This window comes from Gaeumannomyces tritici (genome assembly GCF_000145635.1).
Source record: "Gaeumannomyces tritici R3-111a-1 unplaced genomic scaffold supercont2.9, whole genome shotgun sequence".
Classification (NCBI taxonomy): domain Eukaryota; kingdom Fungi; phylum Ascomycota; class Sordariomycetes; order Magnaporthales; family Magnaporthaceae; genus Gaeumannomyces; species Gaeumannomyces tritici.
Genome location: NW_008804553.1, coordinates 711,302 through 735,942, shown reverse-complemented (window position 1 = coordinate 735,942; position 24,641 = coordinate 711,302). Strand labels below are relative to the sequence as shown.

Genomic DNA, 24,641 nt, shown 5'->3' with positions numbered 1-24,641 from the left:
GGCCTCGCCAATGCAGAGTCGATACTCGATATCAAACAAGAACTAATAAATAAAAAAAAGGCCGGCCGCCATCCGAGAAAGGAAGTGTCCATGTCGATCGGCGGGGACGCCCATTGTCCCACACCGACTGCATTCTGGCTCCTGCTCCTCCGGGCCCGTGCTACCCATGAGTGCCATGCCATGCAACGCTTTTTATTGCTTTTCCTTTTTTTTTCATTGGCCTTGGCACCAGCCGCTCCAACCCACCCACCCACCCACCCACACCACCAAACACCCACACTCACACACCAAGCCACACCCAACAGTGCGCCCTTGCCGGATAGATAGGGAGGCACGGAGGTTGTTCAGATGGTGGTGTTGCAAATTGGGAGCCCCACCATCGCTGGCTCGTTATCTCCAACTTGGATGGGGAAACCAGCCACGCCCTTCTGCCTCTATTCCAATGATCTAGTCGTAGTTGGCGTTGATCATCGGTCGAGGCCCTGCGTTCACGGGAAGTCCCCTCGACCCTGATCATCCAAGCAAACAGGGTTCTGTGCCTTGACGCTTCTTTTTTTGTTGGTGCGGATTTACCAAGACGGAAAGCCGACGGTGCCGCTGGTATTATCCTCTGCTGCCATCGAGATCGTTCCCGGAAAGTACAGGCCTTGTGATATTACCGGAAGGCAGCTACCATGGCAAGGATGTAGCCGCCGGCATGATTCCCTCACCGGCTTCCTCGGCGAGGCATCGTCCCTCACATCCGCATGCATGCCTCCCTGTGCCCTCTCAGGGAGCCATGCCGCCGCATCTTGGGGCCAGCGCCCGCCATGCTGGGAACCTAGCGTGATAGCGTGCGTTGGTGTGCACCCGCTGCAGACCCAGAGCGCGTGCGCGAGCGCAAGGACGCTTGCTTACGGCTGCAGAGCCATGAGTAGTAGAGACATGGAAGTTGTATGCCATGTCACGGCTGGGGCCATCTTACGGGCCGCGGGGAGCCGTGCTTAGTGGTGCGGTGCTGCCCTCGGCCGGCGTTTTGCTCGCACACACAAGGGCATTGATGACACGCAGCCACGCACGCACGCACGCATCCTACACACTCGCATTACCTACCTGACTATCAAGGTACACGCGCTCGCGCAAGCCACGCAGGGCGGCTGGCCTTCCCCTCTCTCCCAGTCTCCTCTCCACGAGGTGCCGCTATATCCGTCCAGGTGATTGCCGTTGCTGCACGATAGCGTTCCACCACATCGCGGCCTGCAGAAGGAGGGGAAATAAGCAAAACGGAGAAAGCGCCAAAGGGTGCGGTATACTCATTTTCCCTGACCGCCTTCCCCCTCTTCTCTGCCCAGCCGTCGACTTGCCCGTGGTGCGTCTCGGAAGTTGGGTAGGCGAACGAGATGGATGGGTCGGAAAATGCACCGTCATTTTGACGCTTGTCTGATATCCGTCGCGCGCAGGGACCCAGCCTTGGAGCGAATGGCTGAGGCTGGTGTCACGTCGGGACGGCATGATTGGCCAATTCCTCCACACCGGTGGGCCCCCACCTCGGGCGGGGGCAGGGCAGAGAGGAAACGACATTTCGCACACTTCCCATGCAAGCACGCAAGCCACTCACCGGTAGGAACGCCCCGGCATGCAGTCAGCCTGAGGCAACACCAGTTCAGGAAGGATGGGATCTGTATCTGCCACCTTTTCCATGTCATTTCACTGGATCATCCTCTTAGTCGCTGCTCGACGTGACAAGCTAGCAGTGAGCCGATATCAGGTGATGTTAGTAGAAACAACTATGCGGCAAGCACGCCAGATTTTTAAACAGCCCCCACGAACGTGCAATGCCGTTGTCGGGCGGGAGAGCTTGGGTATTCGGGAATCATAGCCTGTTCGAGAACGCGCCCATCCCTTGTGGACTGCAGTTCGGGGCGCGCGGGACAGCCAGCGTCGCGTCGCAGTGCAGACGCATCCTAGGCGCTTTCTCGTAAAAGCCGAGGAGGGTAGCAGAACCGCCGTCTGCTAGTAGCTCCAGGAAGGAAAGGCAGGCGGTCTGTCGGTTTTAACCAGAATAAGAATTTAGGAGTAGCCAGCGAAACGATAAGCCGGCCGAGTCTGATGGTTGCACATTCGAGCAAACACTACAAATTGAACTCAATATACTCCGTGCATCTGGTACCAATCATCTCAACTCTGGCGGGTGTGAACCGCGGCGTGCTCTATCCTCAGAATACCTCTCGGTCAGAGGCGGGTTGGGATTGGATGGAATGGCCCGCTAGAGTCTCACTTCAATCGGCTAGAGAGAAGAAAATAGTCGTTGGTGAGACGGAGTCTGTGGGAGCACCCGGTGCCAGGCCATCAGGGAGGGTGGCACGCCTGTCCAGTGGCGGGACTTGGAGAGGGAATATACCTGTGGCCCTCAGCACCACTCACCATGCCGCTGCCGCCTGTCTCGCCCGCCCCAACATTGAGGATCTGGACAGGGAGGAGGCCTGCCGGGTGTAGATGGATCAGGACAAGCAACAGCCCTGATATCCTAATCCACGAAAAAAAAACAAAAAAACGAAAAAAAAACTGACACAGCGATGTCGCTTGCCCTAGGTATCCCATGAGAACCACAGCCAAGACACACCACGCACGTAGTACAACATGCCCGGGTTATCCGATATTGAAATAAGCTCAGGGCGGCGGGGGTCGGCGGTAGGCTGCGAGATGGGAGCACTCGCGGGCGGTGGATATCGAGCTTGGCCCACAAACCTGACTCCCCCTGGGGACTCGCGGGTCCTCCGCCGGGTGCTCCCCTAAAAACGGCGGGGCCCCCTGTGTTTGCGCGTCGATCCGACAAAGAGACAGCACCTCCGAGGACTTTTTTTTCTTTTCCTTTTTTTATCGCCCACTCACACAACACACACCCGGCGCGAGTCATGGTGGTACATGCATCGGAGCGAACGCGCCAGATCCCGGGCGGTGGTCGGAACCCGACGATGAGAGGATAAAAAAATAAAAATAAAAAATAAAAAGGTATGGAGAGAAAAGGTCGACATGGACTGGGGTGCAGGCAGTTGAGCTGTTCCTGCTCGGAGCTACGGTGAGCGAAGTGATGTGATGTCGCAGCAGCAGCAGCTTCCTACCAAACCCCCTAGTTCTCGGTGACAGCTTTTTTTTCAGTGCCTGCCTATGGACACGCGCAAGGCAAGGATTGCGCACCACCCTGCACAGGCTTGCGTGCCGCTCGAAGCATTGAAACGCTGGCAGGAAGGCCTGCTGCGCCGTGCCGGCCTAGGTTGGAGATGAATCAATCGCCTTACTGTCCAACGCCCAGGACCGCTCTCGGAGCCGCTTATCAGAAATGTGTTCCAGGCGGGCGCAGACATTACTATGGAACCCCGGGCGGCAGGACAAAAAGAAAAAGTGGTGATACGAGCAAGGGACCCTGACTTGCCGACCGACAGGCCCTGGTCCGGAAGGCCCCCCCGTCAGTCTGTTATCTGGTTTGTTTTACGAAACCGTAACGCCCTTCATGCTAAAAAGTATTTGTCGGCCGTTTGACGGCGAGGGTTGGCAAGTTACAAGCTCATCACAAACGATCGGTGGTGGCTTGCAGGGATCTGTTAGCTTTTCAAGTTTTTTTTTTCTCCTCCCCTCGCCTGTTATTTCCCCCCTTCTTCTCTGCATCTCCGACTGGGTGGGCTTGACTGCGTGAGGCGCCTCGAGGAAAATTTAGACGGACCAATCAAGGATTACCAATCCAGCGTTGCCCCTTAGAGGCTCTGAGATAACGAACGATGCAGAAACTGCCCGACCGATTATAAGCCACTGCGCCGGTGGTCTCGGCCCACCACACGCCTCTGACCGCCCAGGGAGACTGACGGCGGGGTGTACGCATCAGTGTGGTGGCAACAAAAAAAAAACCACACACTAGCAAAGGAACAAAAAAAACCATTCCTTGTGAATCCCCGCGCCCGACAGTTGGTGATCTTCATGCGAGGAGTCAACTCGATGGAGCCATGATGCGGCTTCGTGGGGCCAGAATTACCTCACGCCAACGTACGTCTTCTGCCAGCTGGGGGTTGCTCCAGCCCAGCTTTGCGCGTCCTGCTACTTCAGACAGTGCAGGGACGACGACGATGGATCGAGTGGTGGTCGAGAGACGTCTGTGCAGTGCTTGCAATGGTGTGCGAATATCACTAGAGAGGACCCAGGACTAGCGCCTGCACCCGCATCCCGCCACAAGAAGGGCCCTGCGACGTGATTGGACGCCGCCTGCCTGGCCGTTTCTTGTCTCGAACAAGTGGGGAGCCATTTATCATTTTTTTTTCTTTCTCGGGTACGCACATATCACACGGTAAACATACCAAGGAGTTCGCCCGAAAGAGGAAACCCGCAAATCTGGACCTTGCAAAAGCACGGCCACCACTGGTGTGTTGCCGCCCGGGGCTTGATTATCGTTTTGCTGAGTCTTGACTGGCCTGATACCAAGGCGGCGTATGCACGCCAAAGTCGTGGCGCAAGTGGGAACTTTGCGCCGCAAGAGAGAATTGGGCCGAGTGTGAGTGCATTTTTTGCGGAACCCTGGCGGCCCCTTGGAGAGCTGTCGACCACTGAAGAAAGACAAAAAAAAAAATAGAGAAGCTCAGCGGCATGGCCGGATGGTGGTGTGGTAGCTGTGGCGGGGAAGGCAAAGACAACACAAGGGAAGAGAGGAGCCACCACCAGCCAGGGCCCCCCTTTGCTAGCGGCGGCAGGCTCAGTGAGTCCATGGAAGCGCCGCCGGGAATAAGGCCATGCGCAGATAGGCCGAGCTGAGATAACGACAGGAGAAGGACGCCAGGGCATTAACTTTGCGCTGTCATTTGGGACCTGTCGAGCGATAATCTGCAGCCGCCATGGCCTGGTGCGCCGAGGAGAAGTGCCGAGGACAAGCACTTTGCAGAGCTAAAGCTAACGTAAACAGGCCCGGCGCAGCAGCACCCCACCGCAGTATTTGCATCCCACCCGTCCGCCCCAGGTGCAAAAAGTCAGGATGGGATAGGATGGGGTAAGATGGGATGGTGTGTGTGGTTTCCCAGGGCCGGGCATGGCGGCATTTCTGCTGGGGAGTCCGCCACCGTCGCTGCAACCGCCCAATCTTGCCTGCAGGGCGCAGAAGAGGAAAACAAGAGCGGACGGGTTGTAGACAACACAGGGCCCCAACAAAACTGATGAGTAATGGGAAGGTCTGCATGCAAGATGCTTGGGTCCGAGGGCCAGTCGGTGAACCCCGGCCATCAGATCTGCAGACACGAGTAGCCGGGCCAGGCCTGTCGCACACGCGCAGGACATCCACAGTCCTCTCTGGCGCTAGACTTATCGCGGAATGCGAACCCACAATGGATGGGAAGACCAACAAGCAAGCGACAAGCGGAAGGCTGCGCGCGCCTGCCACAGGGCGGTCCCAGCGTCCCCCACCCAGCCAGCCTGCCTTCAAGAGCCAAGACCGCCTCGCCTGAGGTTCTTTGTCAAGGTGATCCTAGCCCACAAGGGCACGTCGATCAGGTGTGGGCCCTCTGTCTTAGTCGCTCTGGGGGCGTCTCGAAGAGGCAATTCTAACGTATCAAGGGGAGAGATAGGTATGGTGATAACAGAACACAGTGCAGCTACTTGGTTGCTGCCGCCTACCTGCCTTGTCCGCTGCGATGCTGCCGGCCGGATGACGGACTTGTGCGTTTTCCGGAGACGGGAACGTAGCGGAGCCCGAGGAAAGAAGGCAAGCGCAAACTGCATGCACAGAGAGGAGACATGTCAAACGCCTGCCTCTGCCCGTCCAAGTGCTGCCCCATGCGAGAGTCAGCCCGTCCGTGGTGGGACGAGTTCTAGAGATTGACGTTGGATATGGGGGCGTGGCGCGCTTATCTCGTTGAGATTCGCCGCGCCGAGCCGAGACTGCGTCAGCGACGGGAGCTATCTCCCACCTGCCCTACACAGTACGTCTCTAAAAACAATATCCATGAAAGGCAATCAACCTCAACCTCCGTTCGACCTCCAAAGTCCCTACCCCGGGGTATATGGGAATCTGCGGGGCAGGGCCAAACGCTATGTGGTAGAAACAAGCTACAGGGCAGAGGCCAATCTGCCAAGCGCGGTGCGGGCACGGTTGTGGACTATGTTCAGTGATAGAACAAGGCAATAGCGAAACGAAGAGGGCTGGCTGTGAGGGGCGGGCATGTTTGGCCGATAATAGCTGACAACTGCCATGGATGGTATTGGTCTGGGCTCACGACCTTTTGCATTTGATCATCACCACAATGGAATCTCGACATCAATGGCGTTTCGCTGCCATGGCTTGCGCGCGCGTCCCGCTGTAGCGTAGCCTTAGAGCGCGTACGTCATGGCCCTTTTCAGGCCCTATCAGGGCCCCATGTGGCTGCTTGCAGCCCAGCTCCAGGTACCTGCAAGGCATGCCCTCGCGCGCCAGACTCCCATCATTTCCGGGCTTGCAGGGGGCCTGGCCGCCCAAAGCTACCCATGCTTAGGACCGCGCACGCTACCTCGAGTCTGGTCTCGCTCGCCGAGGCCGCCGGCCCCCAAATTCAAGAAGAAAAAAACTCTGCTGCAGCAGTTAGCAGCATCTTGGCTGTGGCGTCTCTCTAGCTGAACAAGGGGAGAAACGGTAGGGGACCAGAGAATGCTTCTCCAAATCGACTGATGGCTCTCGGACGGCTGGGAAAAATTGCACCTGGAGGTTGCAGGTGGCTGGTTTTTGAATTGCCAGAATGAGGCCATTAATGGCTCACGTTTCGGAACGGGCACCTTCGCGGTTGCTTCAAAGCCACGCTCTACTTAGGAAAGCGCTTTGTAGGGACGACTGGGCTTGTCGATCGACGTCATGGTTCCTCGCCCAAGCGGTTTCAGAGGCCAGGCCAACCGGGGAGCTCACCCTGGATAGCTTCACTTCCCCTTGTCGAGCCCGTGCGACCAATGTTTCTTAGCCCAAGCATGTCTAGGAAGGCTGGGGTTTCTGCACCCCCACGGCGGCGCCTTTGGGATACTGCAGGTGGAAGAGACGGACACGGCCTTTGCAGGGTAAAATGATAAAAATAAAATTCAGTTTATAGAAGCAGTCGACTGACTGGATGTTGGCCTACCCTCACCTGACACCCACGGGCACAATGACAATGATGGCTGCTGGTCTGCCTCACTGGCCTTGTGAGCCTCGCAAGCATCGCACTTCAGTTGACAAGAAGCGCTTCCCATGCACACACAACACACGGCTGTATCACGTCCTGCTGGAGCAACACACGGCCGGTAGGTAGCCTGTGCGATACAGCATGCCACAGAGGTGCGCACAGTCTTGAGCGAAACCGGAAGGCGACAGCAAGAGAGTTTTCGTGGTGATGGTTGCAGTGTAATTTGCTGTGCCTCCCTCCTGGCGCCCTGGCTCACCTCCGGCCCTGCAACAGATTTCTCATGATAATAATTATTACTGTCGTTTTCTGCAACCTCGGCCGATGCTGCCTATCTAGCTAGCCCCTCTCGTCTCGACTCTCTGTCGCCGACTCCTGGCGTCTTCGCGGGAGACCTTGCCTGTTTCGTTTGGTGCCAATCCCGGTCGGTCCTGGCAAGGTTGTGGCTCGCATCTGAGATCCGTCGCTCCAAGCAGAAATGGGTGGGAAAAAATCGACGAAAAAAAAAAGGATCGACAAGGTACGTGCCCCACCGAGCAACACAGTGTCGCGACCAGAGACACACTAACCACACCCCCTCCCCCCACGGTGGCTCAACCATTCCGTAGCGGCTTCAATCCTTCAAAACTGTATCCGTCCCCTGCTCCCAAACCCACACCTTCCATTCCTCTCTCCTCCAGTCCACCAACCTGCTGCCCGGCCACCACCTCCATCCAGACGCAGCAGTGCCCCGTTGCAAAGCGAAAGGTTCCTCCCTTTTCGCTTCACCATCGCGGCTGACAAGCAGAGCTCGTTAGCAGGACTCTCTTGCGTCTCGACCGCCCGCCGTCCACGGACAAAGAGAAGGACCTGACCTGCGGAGCCCCGAGACACAGGACGCTCGACCGCTCAACAAGGAGCAGCAGCAGCGCCCGACCCCGTTTTTTGCTGAACCTACCTGCCTTGCAGACGCAGCAGCAACCAGCAACCAGCAACCACACGTTCCCGACCTCTCGATCTCGACTGGACCTCGAGCAAGCATCGACCACTCGAAACAGTGGCTGCTGTTGGATCGCCGGTCCTGCCGGCTGCGCTGCTGCCCTTTCCCTCCTCCAGTCCCGCCCGCACCTCCCCGCCGACAAATCCGGGGCCGCCGGCTGTCTCGCGGATTGCCTCTGTTGCTGGAACATTGCCAGAGCAATCCTCGATAGGCCCAACTTCCTTCTTATCTCGTCGCCACAGTAAGTGCCCCAATCAACATTCCGTCGTCTTCTCCACATTCGTCATGTGGCAGCTGCGAGGCAAGACACTGGGCTGCCTGTGGTTGCCTGGCGCCGGGCTGCTTGATTCCTGCCGTCATGGTCCGATATAACCACAAGCCCAACACTCCCCTCCGCATACCCTCCCCTCATCGGGCTCTCATGCAACCTTAGTTTTTTTCTTTACTTTTATTTGTTCGCCCACAACAAACGCAAGCCCAGAATTCTATTTGCTGTCGTGGCTTGGAGCTTTTCCTCGTCTTTCTTCTTTTTTGCGCTTTCTCCCGCTCCAATCACACAATACACCCGCGGCCCCTAAATACTCGATCCTCTGCACACTGCAATGGCCACCACCTATGTTGCTCTCAGTAATCAACCGCTTGCTAACGCTCGCCGACTTCTTCTTCCCAGGTCCTCCCAAGACCACAGAAGCAAAACCTCCGACGGCATATCCTTTTGATGGTCCCGTTGCGAAGGACATAATCTCTGTCCCGATCCCAGCACACACCCGACCTTCCCCCGCAGCCCTTGTATCCCCCTCACAATCGCTACGCGGCCGATCAGACGCGGGAATGCCTTACACACCCCCATCCCACCGCTCCCCCGCCTCGTCGACCACCCCGTCACCAGAAGTGAGCCGTCGTCCCTCGCTGGCCACCGGAGGCTCGCGCCCTTCGCTGCCTCGGTCGGCGTCCTATCTCACCCGTCACCGCAGGACCCCGTCCGCTCCCACCACGCTGCAGAATGTCGCCCCCAAGTACCAGCCCACTCCGGAGGGGACACCAGAGGATGTGAAGAACACGGTGATCAGTGCCAGTCTGCGAAAGTCGCCCCCACCTGTCACGGACGGCCTCGGTATCCCAAATGGCGCCATCCTCTCCCCTCCAGAGTCATCGGCTAGTAGCGACGACGACGACCTGCCCCGGGTCCGAGGAAGGAAACTAGAGAACCTCAAGGAGCTGCACGATGCCATCAGCCAGATCCCCCAGAACCGCGAGAGCTCCCCAACAAAGGGCGACGCAGCAGCAGCACCCGTGAAGGTGGTTATCGATTCGCCCCAGGCTGGTGAGGTCTTGCACACGAGCTTTAGCACTAGCACCTTGGATGCCCTCGCCGGTGCCGGCCGCCGCAAGTCGCACCAGAGGTCGGCAACAGAGTCGGACATCGTGATCCCCAAGATGGACGAGAACTCTATCTCGACATCGGACGCCGACTCTGACGAGGAGTTCATGCGGAGGAAGCCGCAGATGGTCAGGAAGAAGTCTGGCGAGCTGGTGAGGCCTGCCCTGCGTCCACCTTCGCGGAGGCGGCCATCTAGCATGCCCGGAACGCCTACCTTTTCCAAGGCCGTTCACTTCGACTCTCACCTCGAGCACGTCCGCCACTTCCTTCAGGTCGACAGGCCGCTCGCTGTTAGTGCCGGGTCGTCGCCTAACGATAACTACGGGAGTGATAACGAGTTCCCATTCCCGGCCTCAGACAACAGCCGGCCCCAATCCCGCTCGCCCCCATTCGAGTGGGAGATCATCGTCACCAACTTCCCTCTGGAGACACCTGACCGCAAGGCGATGCCCGTGAGGCTAGAGCGCGTCTGGCTGACGGCTGATCAGAAGTCTCTGGTCGGCTCGGTCGATGTGGCCAACCTGGCGTTCCACAAGCACGTTACCTGCAGGTTCACATTCGACTACTGGAAGACCACATCAGAGGTCGTGGCTGAGTACTCGTCTGAGATCCGGACATTCAACTCGCAAGTAAGCCACGACAGGTTCAACTTCACCGTCAAACTGTCCGAGATGGCCAATCTCGAGTCCAAGACGCTGTACTTCTGCATACGCTACAATGTCAACGGCCAAGAGCTGTGGGACAGCAACGGAGGCACCAACTTCCAGGTCGATTTCCACAAGAAGATGCTGCCGCAGAACGGCAAGCGCGGGTTCCAGGGTGCGTCGTCCCGTCCTGTCACGGGCGGGCTCCCCAAGAGCAACCGCCGTGGCGGTCACGCCCAGGATAGCTCCAAGCCCAAGGCGGCGCCCCTTGGAATGGCCGAGTTTGGCCAGAATGGCAAGGTCAAGTTCGGGCAGTCCATCGAGGACTACCTCGGCGAGGAGGAGTCGACGGCGATCCGGCTCAAGGGGGTCAAGTCGACGACTAGCATCCCGAGCGACAACCTGCCCAGCCGCCTCTCCACTCCGAGCGGCCAAGCCTTTGCCAACCGCTATGACTTTGGTGTGTCGTTGTCGACGGCGATCCAGGCTGGCAAGCAATCATCCCCCAAGGGTGATGACCTCTACATGAAGGGCAACACGCGGGGCATGCCTCTGGCGGCGCCGAAGCGGGTCCCGCCTCCTGTCAACACGGGCGGGAGCCCTGCCCTTCCCACCCGACAGAGCCAACCGACTAAGAAGCCCGCGCCCGCCCTCCAGCCGGCAGCTCCCTTCACTGGGGCCCACGCCCCAACCGGATCGAGCCTTGCTACTGCCTCGTACGAGGAGCTGGTTAACAAGTACTGCTTTGTATGTGCACCAAGATGAACGATTTGAATGGTCGCCAACGGCCGCCGCCACTCCAACCCAATCAGACACGTTCGTTCGCCAGAAGTCAAGTCAAAACAGTCCAGCTAACGACTTCTGATCTTTCCCTTGCAGTTTGGCTCGAAGCAGTCCAGTCCCCAGATGAACGACGGGACCATGAGATCAGCTGGCCGATTCGACGGCGCCGACGACGAGATCAGGACGCTGAGCTCCAACGACTCCAGCCTGGTTGGCACACCCCTGCACATGGCTGGCCCCAGCCGGATCCAGGGACACGGAGCACAGCACCACTCTCTCCGGAGCATCAACCCTTATTTCCACAACGTCGCCACCTCCGGTTTCCCGCCGGCTCTGCCTCCAATGTCGTTGCCCTCGCAGCAGCCCACCCAGCCCCAGGCCCCGTCGTCATCCGCCCCCGCGAACCCTGGCTGTTCGACCTCGCCGGAAACGGGCATGGTGGGATCCTTCCAACCCATGACCGGTACGTCGTCGCCGCCGAATGAGCTTCAGTATCATCAGCACAATTACGGTCGCTTCCCTTTTGCGGAGACTCATACGGCCACGGCAATTAGGGGTTAAGCGGTTTTGAGCTTCGGTGACTTCCGCGGAGTCAAAAAGCCATGGTTGCCGGACGAATTGCTGTGGCTATTCGGTAATGGCCTTTTCGACACTCGCGCAACCAACTCTCCCTACATTCGACTTTTCAACAACCACCAGTATACACCGGCCACCCCAGCCACCTTCTCGACTGGGTCGCCGGGTATTCTTTTTCTGGACCCAACTGCATCAACATGATCAGCATTTTGGCCTCCACAATTTACGTTTTGAAGATCCATGTTCACCCATGGTATCCACACGACACATGTCGCCTCACTCTCTTTTTCGATATATTGCCTCGACCACCTACACGACAGCGTCTTGTTTGTCATATACGATACTCCCACGGCGCAACCTACTGGGTCGATATAGATCCCCTCATCAACACTCACCCCATCTTTGCATGAATGCAGTTTGCGAGACATTTGGCAGGCTGGGAACGGCGTTTTCAACGTTCTCTTCTTAATGCATAATTCTCTGCTGTTGTTTGCTTCTTCACCTTTTTCGCACTCCTTTTACTATTCTTTTCCTGGATCCTCCTGACTTTCGATCATCCACCGAGCGTTGGCTTTCAGTGCCTGTGCGTCGCTTTGTTTTCACGATGCTTCCGTTTGTCTATTTTCAGATTGCGATTTCGTCCTTGTTCTCGCTACGCATCTCCACTCCTGGGAAGTCGACATTTTCCTCTTGCTTGTTGGTTTTTACCGTTTTGGGGTTTGGCGCATGTTTTGCTACTGTCTACCTGTTTGTCAGGTTGGTTTCCTCACATGATTGGTCGTGGACCTGGAACGCCAAGCACACGAGAGGTTGCCATGGTCTAAATAAAAGCGAGGGAAAGGTGTACCGGAGTTGTTGCTGTCTTCAAACGGTTCTTGTTTCTCTTTGGTTTCTTTTTTTCTCCTTCCTCATGACGTCCGCACGGCGTGGCCTGGTAGTCACCACTGTGGCTGGGCTCGGAGGTGAACCGCCGGTAGCCGACCACCGACGGACAAACTCCCGTCGCTGGAAGGCACTGTGCTTGGCCTCGATGGAGCCTAGGATGGGCGCTAGGGTGTGAAAGCATTCCGGGCGATGAGGATACGGGGGCGGTGGAAATCTCCGCAGGCAGTTTGTCGTGGCAGAACCTGACTGGTACGGATAAGGATTTGTGGTTACGGGCTGGGAAAGGGCGTTTCGACCTAGCAGTGCGTTTGGGAATGGGGTCTCGGGTTTCCATGCAGTGGGGGAGATACAAGGGGTGGACAAAAAGAAGAAACAAAAATAAAAATATAAATAACAGAATGCCAGAAAGCATGATTATTCTGAATAATGTTTCTTTCCCCTCTGCAGCGGAGCGGTCGTCGGTGCGGTTGCTCAATATGTTTCAAGCGGGGCGGACGCATGTTGCATGCGTTAAAAAAAAAAAAGGCCTGGCCACTGGGTCGCCCGCTGAGGGGACATCGGGCGGATCCGACAGACATGCATATTGACGTGTGCCGCCTCGTATGGCCGCTCGAGTGTCGCTAGCTGCCTACCGACAGCGACCTGCGTGGCACTGCTGCTCCCAAGCTGCGTGAAGTCGGCACTGAGGAAGACAACAGGCCTTTGCTAATACAAGGGGCTGGCTGGCTGGGGTTCTGGGGTGGGCATCGACCTGCAGATCTAGGGGAAAAAAAGTCGTCGAGCGAGCTGACGGATGCCCTGGGGCCTCTTGACGCCCGACCGGCGGTCCGGCCAGCTTTTGTTGCTACCCTGTCGACGCGCGACGGAGGGTAGGAGGGGGATATGCGCACCTGCGCGTCTGTCCCTCTAGCTGATGGACTCGGGCTCCACGTGCTTTTCACAAGGGGCCGGATTAGTGGAGAAGGGAGCCTCGGCCAAGCGAGTGGGAGCCGCAGGACGGACAGAGGTGGTTGGTAGGTGGGTAGGTAGGTACTAGGGTTGGGCAGCGTCGTGATGCCGCTTGCCCCCTCCCCATCCCCGCGGCTTTTTTGTGTCTTGGGATTTCCCATTCCTCAACGACGACATGTCGTCAGGCGGGGAACGCACCGCATATGCGCGCGCGAGAGCGCGTCGGACGACTCAGGAGAGATGGGGGTAGAAGAGCGAGGGGAGAAGAAAAGGCGCAAACGTAACTCGCCGGCTGCGCCCGTGCCTGGCACCGCCGCAAGACCCGCCGGCGGGGGGAGGCGACGTGGACGGCCGACAGCCGCTAGAAGAGCCTGCCATGGCCGACGCAGCGCGGCCCAGTGGACGAACAGGCACCGCTGCCTGTCGTTTGCAAAACACCCCCGACGATCCGTAGTCCTTCCTCCCCACACCTGCTGAGGGATAGAGAGGGGTGATGGCGACAAGGCGGGGCGTGTGTGTGTGTGGAAACAGGGCTAGAAGAAAGAAATGGGCGGCATGACAGTGACTGACGTGCTACTGCAGATGGTGCTGATGCTTGGCGAAAGAGAGAAAAAGTCTGAAGGTCAGACCTGCAGGTTGGTCTGGGAGGGGGGTGGCTAGGAGGTTGTCATCGCCCTTATCTCCTGGGTCTCGTTGGGCACCCCGACGTCCGTTTTCTCGCAGTGGTAGCAGTTCCTTAGGGTTGTTTGTGCTTGAATGTCTGCCCCGACGCGTCCCTCGCGCTCCGAAAGGGGCCACAGTGGATCCAAGATAAACGTCCACAGGCCGTTGGGCGGCCTTCCCCTTCATGCAGCGGCATGCTTTTGTCGATCTTGATCCCCATCTCTACGGGGGGGAGGTGACCTTGGGAGCTCAGCTGCACGCCCCCCTTCGTCCCAAGGGGAAGGCGGGCACTGTCTACCCAGACTAGGAGCGGTAGGCGAGCCAGACGAATGGATGAGATCCGCCCGCTGCCGAAGATACAGCGATCTACGGTACCGATCGAAGCTTGGGAACCAAGATGGGTGCGAAGGACGCAAGTTGGGGTCCAGATGTGCGCGGCTGGATCCGGTGAGTGGGCGACTCTCCCCAAACGCGGTGGGCGGGTGATCAGCTTTTGAGGATTTGGGAGTGCAAGCTCCGCTGAAGGTATGTCTTGTCGAACCAGGAGCGCCCGCGTTAATACTGCCGCATAGGAGCTTGTCCGCGCAAGGTTGGACCAAGCTGAGTGGCTGAGGTGCAAGGCAAGCCGGCCGGCCGGTCCGGTCTGACTCCACCACGGACGCCAGTGCTCCTGTCATCTGGGTTGAGTTTGCTTCTTATGGTCAAAGAATGAGCATCGGGGATCACCAGATGAAGAGCCGATGCATCTCGCGCTCGGGCAAGCCCAACAAACGCTGGCCTAAGCAGTGACTCGAGCTCTCCGATCTTTGTTCCCTTGTTTTTCGTCCCAGTAGCCTGAGGGTTCGGCCTTTGCAACGTATCTCCGGTTCGTCTTGTAATGTGCTTCAACTTGACAACCCGGGCTGCAGTTCTCGTGCCATGGCTTTTGGCCCTCGACGCTGTGTAAAACCGGGAGAGCCCAGCATGGAAGGAGGCTGTGGCGTCAACGGGATGGCAGCCCACGTGGATGACGTCCCATTTCTATCGAGGTCTTCATCCCTTTTCTTGTCAGCCTCGCTCGCCGTATGTGCAATACAAGCATGCATGACGTACCAGACGCGCAGGTCTTCAAATATTGATACTCTTGGGATACTTGGACTAGACATGTGCTGGCGGTTTCCCAAGTAATATCGCGGGTGCTGAAATAACAGATACCGCAACGGCAGAGTCAGCTATGGGGCCTCCAAAGAAGGATCGCAGGCTTGAGCCTCTTTGGTGGACCGGGTGGTGACGGAAGAGGACTGCTGGAGTGTGTAGGATGCACCGACCTATTGGGGCTGCCAAAGGGAAGAGGGACGACGGATATCCATGCTGTATGAGTGGCGCCTTGCCTGTGTACCTGTGCGGCGGCGATGTGAACAAGGTGGTAGCGTGCTAAACAAGGGCGACGAGGATTAGAAAAGGATGCGTACAAGTGGCCGGGCCGCGGGGCCCGAAGAGCAGGCTTCAAGGTGCTAGCAAGGAGCTCTCGAGGACACGAGCAGGGCGTTCGGCTCCTAGGTATGGCGGCGAGTGGGCTAATCTTGCTGTTGTCGTAAACAGGTGCTGGCTGTGACTCTGGCGTGCGAGGTGGGGCAGAAGTTCTGAGATTAGGTAGGGAGAGGATGTTGTGCAGGCTTTGTCAATGTTTGTCGGCGTTGAGACAGTCTCTAGGGTGACAGGAGAGTGACAAAGGGAGGGGAAAAGGAGGTCCAACAAAACGCGGGGTAGGGATGATGCAGGGGCGTCATAAGAATAGACGCATGGGCATTCTGTCCCTCAAAGACCAGAGAACTCGGTCACGATGGTAGCCTCAACAAGACGGGCAGGGCAGGCTCTGCGCCTAGACTGCTGAGTCCCACAATCCTCGAGCTAGTGGGTCCCCCGTCTGCTCCTTCCTCCCATGGCTATTGGCACTCACCGTCACATCGCTGTGCGTCACACACCGACGGGACGTACCCCCATAGATGCTGTGTGACTGTCGAAGGCCTTGTTTTTCATTACCATAGTACCTCACGAAACCCACAATGGAAGGCTTACTAAAGTGAAAATAAATACACTTGCTCAAGGCGAAGTTCTGCTATTTGCTTACGCTTATGCAAATTTAGCCAAGGCAAATTACAAAAGTTACCTCGTTATGCTTAGTGAAAAAGCTGCTTGGGATGGTTAATGGCGTTTTCCATCTTAAATCGATTTTTTTTTTACATTTTTGGAATATGGAACCGTTACCGATGACCGTTTTTAACCGATTTTTAAAAGAGGTCTACGGGTTTTCTTTGAAATAAAAAATCAAAAGAGGGAATTTAGTTTGCAGTAAATACTTCCAATTTAAACAGCTGTTCACAAAAACTACAATTTATTCAACTTTGTAGAAAAAGACTATCGGTAGTTACCTCCTCCGCGGATGACCGCAGCACTCTGTTTCTCCCAGTGCCCTGAATGGGGGCAAAATGTTACTTTTCTGCTTGCGTAGCAGGTGTTTCCGCAGGTCACGAACGACACAGGACAGCCCGGGATGCAGGCAGGTATGACAGATCGGGCACGGGAGCCGAAGCCGGCATGTGACTACTGCTGTCGAACCAATGCCGCTCCTCGGCAACTACGCTCTGCAGTATTTGAAACACGATGCCTTATCTGGCGCTCTGCCTGCCATTACATACATATCGGTATTCATCCATGACGCCAATACAGCAACCATGTTTGTGTGCGTTGCGAAACAGCTTCGACGATGCAAGCAAGCAAAACAGGAAAGCCCCCACCGGTCTCTAAAAGCCATTCGGAAAGGACGAACAGGGCTGTGTTTGGGGGTGACACAGGCCTCATGCTGGTTAGGGGGATGGGTATACGGTGGGAGCCTGAGGGATTCGGTTGCCTGATGGACGCTGAAGGGAGATGCGCAGAAGCTTTAAATGTGAGGGGTAGGTATGAACCAAACCTGGGCCTAGATACCGTGGCCTGCTAGATTTATTCTCTATAGTAGATTGTTATTTCTGACACCTGAGAGTACCCCACAAGCACCTGTTTGTCCCAGCGCAAGTAAACACGTCACCCTCCGCGGGCAAAGCCACTGGTGGTGTCTCGTCGTTGGAAGGAGAGGGCGTCGCGCCGGGCAGGCGTAGGCTGCAGGGTACTCGTGTGCGACCGTGGGGGTAATTTAACCGCCGCAGGCCGGACCGACCACGGGTGGCTCGTGGGCGCCCTCACATGTAAAGACCTCACCGGGCGGTCTGCTGTCCTCGCCCGTGGCCGCACCGAGGGGGAGGAGCTGGAGCGGGAGAGAGAGACGCAAGCTTGTGTGTCACATGTCTCCCCACCTGACCCCGCTGCCTCGCTTGGCTTGGTGCGACAGCGATGACGCTGCTGCTGTGCACGGTCGTAGCTGTGGCTTGCGACGACGAGAGGCTTTGGTTGCGGCGGGATCCCGAGAAAAAGAAAAGCTGGGTACACAGCTTTATTTGGAGGAGCCACGCATGCTGACTAGGCGGTGGGGAGAGACAGACCGCCCGAGCTGCTGCTGTGCTTGTCTGCTGCTCGGCTGGAAAGTCAGGCATGTACCTAATCCTTTGACTTGCTTCCTGTTCACTAATTGGCGAATAAACGCGGCCATTGGCGGACCGGGCAGAGGAAGGGCAGGCATCTCTTGGCTGGGCATCTAGGCAACGCGATGTACTGCTGGTCTTTTCTGGTCTCGTCCTGCTCTGCCATTTCATTCCCGCGCCTCGCCGGCGCAACAGTGTGGGTAATACACGGCCGAACTGTCCTAAGCATGGTCGCTTCCAAAGGACGGTAGCGACACCCGGTACCACCCTCCCTCATTCACACCGGTCTCCCATCAAAGGGACTCGTGGTGAGACTTGCGGCGCCTTCGGTATAAGCCCCCTATCGTGGCATGTGCGAAGTGAACACAAAGTACGGTTAATGAGGTTTGTCCCCTTCCTTTTCCTAACTGCCCGAGTCACAAATGATTGGGTTGGCTTTTTACCCCTTCATTCTCACCCTCGTTCTTGTGCACGGCCTTATCGGCGTATCCAGCCCGGTCAAGATGGGCCTTGGTATCCCGTCATTGGCTGCCGTCGACTGCTTCTAATTGGGTTTAGCAGACTGGAGCATTGCGTCTGGATGGTCGACAAGCAAGGAAAAATCGGGGCAATATAAACGCACGGGATCATGCACAGTCTTCATGTCACTTGTTCTCGAACTGCAACGTCATCCGCTACCGGTCTGTCGGTAATCGCGTCTGCTCCCAAACGCTCGCTGGACCTCGAGGAGCCAGCCTCCTCCTGCGCTGCCAGCAGTGACGCGCGAGCTTATTCCCGGCCAAATAAACGCGACCTAGTACGCAATAAGCGGGCGTATTTTCTCCGCACACCTTTTGGAAGCCTGGAAGCGGGGGCATGGGTGCCCCATCCGTGGTGCATTCTCTACGGCTTTGGGGGCGAAAGGACCAGCACCGGCTCGACCTGCCCATCTCGACAAAACCCCGTGGGCCGGCGGGGAGGCGGCTAGCCCGCCGTGCCGTGGTTTGGCCCATGCTGCGGCTGAGGTCCCGCCGTGCCAGGCCGCCTGGGTTGGCGACGTGCGGCTGCCAGGTTCTTCTCTTTTCCATGCCCCAGGGCTTGCTCTGGAGCTGTTGGCGGCGGCGGCGGCTATGTCGGGTGCCCTTTTTTTTCAGTGTTGACGGCAAAAATTGCAACGGCCGAAGCTGGCTGGAGACCGAGGTCAGCGCCGGCGCCAACGCAGAGCCACCTGCCCGATTCGACCAGGCGAGCATCATACTAGCGTACCCCATGCTAGCGCGCCCCGTCACCGGAGCTAGCATGGCTGCCGTTTTTTTTTTAGCGGCCCAGTAGCCTTGGTGGCTGACTGCCGAGGTAGGTACCTACATGTATGTACCAGGCCGACAACACCATTGGCTGGGCTACGTCTAGTCGGCAGTCACTGATCCCCAGAACTCGACCTCTCGTGCTTTTTGTGTGAGAGGCCAAGCCTTTGGAGGTGGCCTTTTCTTTGCCCCTCTGCCGTCACTGCCGCCTTGTTCCCGCAAAACCGGCATCGTCCGGCCCTCCCACTCGTGGGAGGGTGTGGTTCTGTTTCGCTGATGGGTGGAAGTGCCATACGGGCGGTATCGGCGACAGCATTGGACGGGCTCTCTTCCTTTTTTTTTGTCGGCCCAGTGACTGGCCACCGTGGCGCTCATCGACTTCATGCCTGGGAACGTAGGCCTTGGCTTCAAAATCCTGTCCGACTCCACGTAGCAGGGAAATTCCACTCGCCCGCCTCGATGCCTCGACGCCTCGACGCCATGGACAATCCATCCGTTTCGTTACGCCAACACACCTGCATCATGCATGCGGACGGGGGCACCTGATCATTCTGATGGGCTTCCCGCGTGTCCCGGCACGCGACGATCCTCTGCCAATTGCAAGATAGTTTATAACTGATGCTGGTATGCTAGCGAGACCTGACACCTAGCTACCTACCTACCTCTCCCTAGTTGGGTACTTTTAAGCCTAGGCCCGCTCAACGGGCTCCCCCACACAGATAAACAGTGAGAATGTGTAAGTCTTGTGCACCCACCTGCAAAACCCAGGGAGCATCTTTCCTGAAGCTGGGTGGCCTGTGGCGTGTCCTTGGACATGTCTGGCTAGCCAAGAAATTAGGGAGCAGGAGTGGGGGAAAAAGCGGGGAAAAAGGCGGGGAAAAAAAGGAAAAAAGGGAGAAGGGAAAGAAAAAAAGCAAGAAAACTCCCTATTAGTCGCCTAAGCGAGGGATAGTGTCGATGACAGCGCGTCGGCCTTCGCTGACAAGTGGGGCTTGAGACGCGCTTTGAGGAATCACGAAGGGCATGTCTGTCCGCGTGTTTAGATCTGCGCCCATGCAAGGAAATAGGAAGGAGAAAAAGATGGTGGGTCACCTCCTGTCAAGACGTCAAAATTTCATCTATGCGTTGGGTCGAGCCAAGGGGGACGATGAAATTGAAGGGGAGTATGGACGGGCACCCAATCAGCCCAGGCCACGAGATGGGATGAGCGGGATAAGAAAGACATTTGGGCGTTTGGCCGATCGGCTGCGGCTCACCAGTTGGGTCCCCTCGGGTGATGCCGTAAGCGAACAAACACCCCACCGAGGACCGTGGGCCAAGTCAACCGCCGCACGCCGGGACGGAAACAAGTCAGAGTCCCAGGCGGCAAAGGTCGCCAGCCAGCCAGGGGAGGACCACACATGAGAGCGTTTCGGCTGGGGCAGTCAGTCCTGGAGGGCGGGCTGGCGTGGGCTTGTGGCGTTTTCATCTTGTTATTTTTTACATGGTGCTGGGGTTGGAGTCGGGCCAGGGCCTCGCAAGGAGGGAAAGAAAGAGGAAAAACCCACCTCCCAACAGGGGGGTTAAACTGGAGATCACAGGGGCGGCGAAAGGGGGGTCACGTGCTGGCATAAAGTTACTGCCATTATTGAAGTTGGTGAAAGAAGTGGAGAAATCGAGAAAAGCTTTCAAGGGACGAGAAATTCTTGAAGTCCCGTGACATCTCCCCAAGTTACCACGACCCCTGCGATCTCCAGTTTCAACCCCCCTGTTACCCCCTGTTACTGGGTGGGTTTTTCCTCTTTCTTTCCCTCGTAGATGGTAGCGCCGTTGACGATCCATCCATGGATGATGCGCGGGGGAGAGGAGGACGGCCTGGGGGGAGACCGTCTTGGGAGCGTGGGCGCCCACCTCGCTTCCTTCATCCGGACAGCGTGCTGATAACAACCGGCCTGCTCTGGGCCAAGACACGGCACGTTCTGGCCTTTGGAGCAGGCAAAGGACGGACTGCAGGTAGGTTGGGGGTCAAGCGTTCATGCCGGTAGGTGGTGCTGGTTGTGCTGGTGGCGCTGGTGGAGCTAGCGGTTTGTGACAAGACTGTGGAAATCCACTAACGGGAACCCACTAATTTAGATCTAAGGAATAGACGGATGCGAGTCAACGAGGCTAGCCAGGCGGCCTGCTGCGGCGATAGCGTCTGGGGAACCAGGCGGCCAACATGCAGGCTGGACCGCCCAGGTACAGTAAGTAGGTCGAGGATCGTCACCTCCCCCGCTGCCGTCTCTGGCGGCGAGCAGTGGCAGGCAGCAGAGCCTTGCCGCGTCCTTGCGACCGTGTGGCCGCCGAGCTTTGCCCTGCTGTTGCATCTGGCTGACAGGGACCGGAGGTTGTTTCTGGTACGCACTGTGTGTTGGCGACAAGTTGCCCCAGACCCAAGACCTATGGTCAACGGTTGTGGGAAAAATCCTAGGGCGGGAGTACACCGGTCGCTGGGGAGTGGGGGAGCTGTTTGGTGCTTCGAGTCGCTTTTGGCTGGCACGGCCTGCTTTGATTCGACGCTGCCCAGATCGAGGGCCTAGACGGGCTAATTTCTTTCGCTCCCTCAACTTAGATTTTTTTTCCTAGCCAGGGACCAGGACAAATCAAAAAAACCAAGGATCAATAAACACCCCCAGACAAAAAAAAACCCACTTCCACATCCACACGCAACGCACACTCGCACGACAGCAGCAAGCCCGATCAGCAAGCCTAGTCTACGCCCGGCATTAATGATCCCATGTCGTGCACCCCGATACAATGCTACCGTCAACTCCTGCTCAGCCGCCCTCCGCCCTTTCGGCGGCGCCCTGACACGAGCTAATCAACGGACCTCCCGCGAGGCGGTAACGACATGCCATGCTACCACCCCCTTTTGTCAGTGTCCCCCCACACACCTCTTTTGCGCCCGCCCTCGACACCCGTTGGGGCCACCAACCGCTCAGTACCCGCTGGCCCTTGCAGGCCCGGCTCTGCATCTGTACCCTATGCTCCCATGCTGCCGAGGATCCATCTCGTCCAAAAAAAAAAAGGAGGAAAAAAAAAAAAAAAGACTGAAGCTGACTCTCCGCTCTGCCGCTGTAGCTCACCGAGACTGACCATGTCCCGAGTCGTGAGTCGTGGCCACACGCGCGCACAAAGGAGGGCTGGCGCCATAAAGGAGGGCCGTATCGCCTCCCTCCTTTGTGCCGCCGGCCACTGGCATCCTTCCGTCTCGCCTTCCCGTCGACGCCGTGGATGTCGTCAACCTCCTCTTTGTCACTGGCCACGGGTGCTTTGTTTCCTCCCATAACAGCAGGCCCCTCGATGCCATAGCATACCTAAGGACAACTGGTGCTCCCCGTCGTCTTTATCACTGCCCATTCCTCAGTGTCTCCATCACACGTCTCCCTCTCTCCCTCTCTCTCTTTGCTGTCACCATGGCAATCCTCTGCAAGGGGCCTGTTGACCCATTGACGGCAACATGGCAACTCTCCTCACCTTTGTTCACGGCATGCTCTGCTCGCCGGCGACCCGACTACAAATATCCAGGGCAGGCGAGGCAGAGGCCTCAGAAAGTGAAGATGGGAGTCACACGGCACAGCCAAAACGGAGAGAGGCGAGCGAGAAGAAGAAAAACCACTATCGCAACGTCGAAATCACTACCAGCGAAAGGCTACGCAGACATCGTGGGCATGAGCAAGAACAGCAAGAACAGCGATCCCTACCTTCCGCGGAACTTCAAGATGGAGGCTGCGAAGGTTGAGGAGGAGAAGCCGGTGGCAGACGTGCCGGAACGCCCATCCTTGCAGAAGCACGAGTTTTTCTTCAAGGTTCCTCGAGACTACAGCAAGCCGCTCAGCAGCGACAAGGGCTCAAAGACCACCCTTCATGCGCAAATCATCCGGGCGAAGAAGGGCAGCGCCAAGGGGCGCGAGGCACGCCTTTCCGACTTTGACCCCCTGCCCACTTTTGCATACCTCTGTGGCGGGCCAGGCTCTGCTCAGGATGAGGGCCGCCACCAGGTTCTGACAGACCATGTCGTCCGAAACGGCTTTCAGCTGCTCCTCCTCGACTACCGGGGCACGGGCGGCAGCGAGAAGCTCGACCTAGAGAGGATCAAGGATCTGCAGGCTAGCAGCAAGGACGGTAGCAGCGAGGTGGTGCGCGCCTTCCAGGACACGCGCCAGGGCAACATCGTGCGCGATCTAGAGGCGATCCGCTTGTACCTCGCCGCGAGCTGGCCGACTAGCAAGCATAACACTGACGCCACTAAACTCGTCCTGCTTGGACAATCGTACGGTGGCTGGGTCGCCATGCTCTACGCGCAACGCTACCCCGAGAGCGTGCGCGGCTGCCTGCTCACGGGCGGCATGCCGCCCATCGGGGCGAGTCCTATCGAGGTGTACAACCGGCTGTTCGACTCGGTCGCCAAGGACAACGAGACGTTCTACAACGACGCGTCGATCCGCTTCGGCAGCACGGAGGACCCTCGCACGCTGGTCCTGCGCATCGCCAAGGCGATCCTCAATCGTCCCGGCGAGAACAAGGACAAAAACAGGCTGAGCCTGACCACATTCGCCAGCATGGGCCGCAGCCTGGGCGAGCCGGACGGAGCAAGCCACTTGTACGCCAAGCTGCTCAAGATCGACAAGGCGCTCCACGACGCCCGTGGCAAGGAGAGCGCGGCTAGCGTCGCGCTGGACGGGAAGACTGTCTTCGACGCCATCGACACGCACACCTTCAACAAGCGTCTCATCTACGGCGTCGAGCACGAGATGCAGTGCTATGTCGCCGACAAGGGCGGCCAGTCCATGTGGAGCGCCGAGGAGGTGCGCGACGACGGCAAGTACAGCGACCGGTACGCCTGGGTCTCAGCCCAGTCGGCCGCCGAGCTCGACGCGCTCGCCAAGAGGGGCAGCTTCTACTTCCTGGGCGAGGCCTTCATGCCCGAGCACGCCGATGACTACGCTGGCCTCCGCGCCCTCGGCGGCCGCAAGTTCGCCGAGCGGCTGGCACTCGCCGGCCAGACCGAGGATCTGTGGGACGTAGCCCGGCTCAAGGACAACAAGGTGCCCATCTACTCGACCATCTACCCGACCGACATGTACGTCGACGCTAAGCTGGCCGTCCGCGCCACCGCCCTCGTCGGGCCCTCGATCCGGTTCAAGGAGCTCGACAAGGCCAGCGGCCTGCGCCACAACGCCATCCGCGTTGCCACGGAGCAGCTGCTCACCGTATTCAAGGGGCTTGGCTGCGAGTACTTTGACAAGACCATCCGCTAAGATGATTGCCAGGCTGCTCTTCTGCAAATGCATGCTAGGGAGAATGCCCTAGCGCTGCAGCTGCAGCCCTAGTCTGCTTGACTTGCCTTTTCTTATCCTTCGGCGTTCCGGATTCACATTACCAGACTTACTTTACCCGGGATTTCTGTTCCCTTTTTTATCTGATTTTGCGCATGGCACACATCATGAGCACACCACCTTTCTCATAATGCCATTTCATTGTACAGGAGTTTAGAGGCCCCCTAACTGCTCTGGGGTTTTAGGTTCATAGCGAGGCGTCCAGGTCAAGGTTGGCGAGTGGAGTTATCGGCACTAGCACGGACTGGGACAGAGTGATTGTGAATTTATATACCCAATCTGTAACTTTGGTAGAATCGCATTAAATTTTGACAGCCGGAATCTTTTCGGGCAACATTATATCACTTTCGCAGGAGTCGTATCAGCAAATTGTAATGTGTTCCCAAAGAAAAGGAAGAGAACGAGCAAAATAAGGTGCAAACAGAAACAAGAGAAGAGAGGAATTAATATCA

The 24,641-nt window shown here is 57.5% G+C and overlaps 5 protein-coding genes across 5 annotated transcripts; 3 read left to right on the top strand and 2 right to left on the bottom strand.

Moving 5' to 3' along the window:
- Positions 1 to 5,153: 5,153 nt before the first annotated feature.
- On the top strand, positions 5,154 to 5,459 carry GGTG_12705 (hypothetical protein; the record flags this gene model as incomplete). Its single annotated transcript, XM_009230606.1, has 1 exon — positions 5,154 to 5,459. A coding segment is annotated over one exon (306 nt), but the record flags the coding sequence as incomplete, so codon positions are not given.
- A 2,295-nt stretch (positions 5,460 to 7,754) lies between these two features.
- On the bottom strand, positions 7,755 to 8,302 carry GGTG_12704 (hypothetical protein; the record flags this gene model as incomplete). The annotated part of the gene is made up of 2 exons (XM_009230605.1): positions 7,755 to 7,909; positions 8,071 to 8,302. 2 exons carry the CDS (start codon positions 8,300 to 8,302, stop codon positions 7,755 to 7,757), a joined length of 387 nt encoding a protein of 128 aa, XP_009228869.1.
- On the top strand, positions 7,761 to 12,932 carry GGTG_12703 (hypothetical protein). Its single transcript, XM_009230604.1, has 3 exons — positions 7,761 to 8,353; positions 8,783 to 10,884; positions 11,017 to 12,932. The coding sequence occupies exons 2-3, from the start codon at positions 8,944 to 8,946 to the stop codon at positions 11,479 to 11,481; spliced, it is 2,406 nt and encodes an 801-aa protein (XP_009228868.1). The 5' UTR covers positions 7,761 to 8,353; positions 8,783 to 8,943; the 3' UTR covers positions 11,482 to 12,932.
- A 4,232-nt stretch (positions 12,933 to 17,164) lies between these two features.
- Positions 17,165 to 18,829, bottom strand: GGTG_12702 (hypothetical protein; the record flags this gene model as incomplete). The annotated part of the gene is made up of 4 exons (XM_009230603.1): positions 17,165 to 17,275; positions 17,833 to 17,889; positions 17,993 to 18,058; positions 18,380 to 18,829. 4 exons carry the CDS (start codon positions 18,827 to 18,829, stop codon positions 17,165 to 17,167), a joined length of 684 nt encoding a protein of 227 aa, XP_009228867.1.
- A 2,699-nt stretch (positions 18,830 to 21,528) lies between these two features.
- GGTG_12701 (prolyl peptidase) lies at positions 21,529 to 24,384 on the top strand. Its single transcript, XM_009230602.1, has 2 exons — positions 21,529 to 21,724; positions 21,932 to 24,384. Exon 2 carries the CDS (start codon positions 22,267 to 22,269, stop codon positions 24,109 to 24,111), a length of 1,845 nt encoding a protein of 614 aa, XP_009228866.1. The 5' UTR covers positions 21,529 to 21,724; positions 21,932 to 22,266; the 3' UTR covers positions 24,112 to 24,384.
- The last annotated feature ends 257 nt before the right edge of the window (positions 24,385 to 24,641 follow it).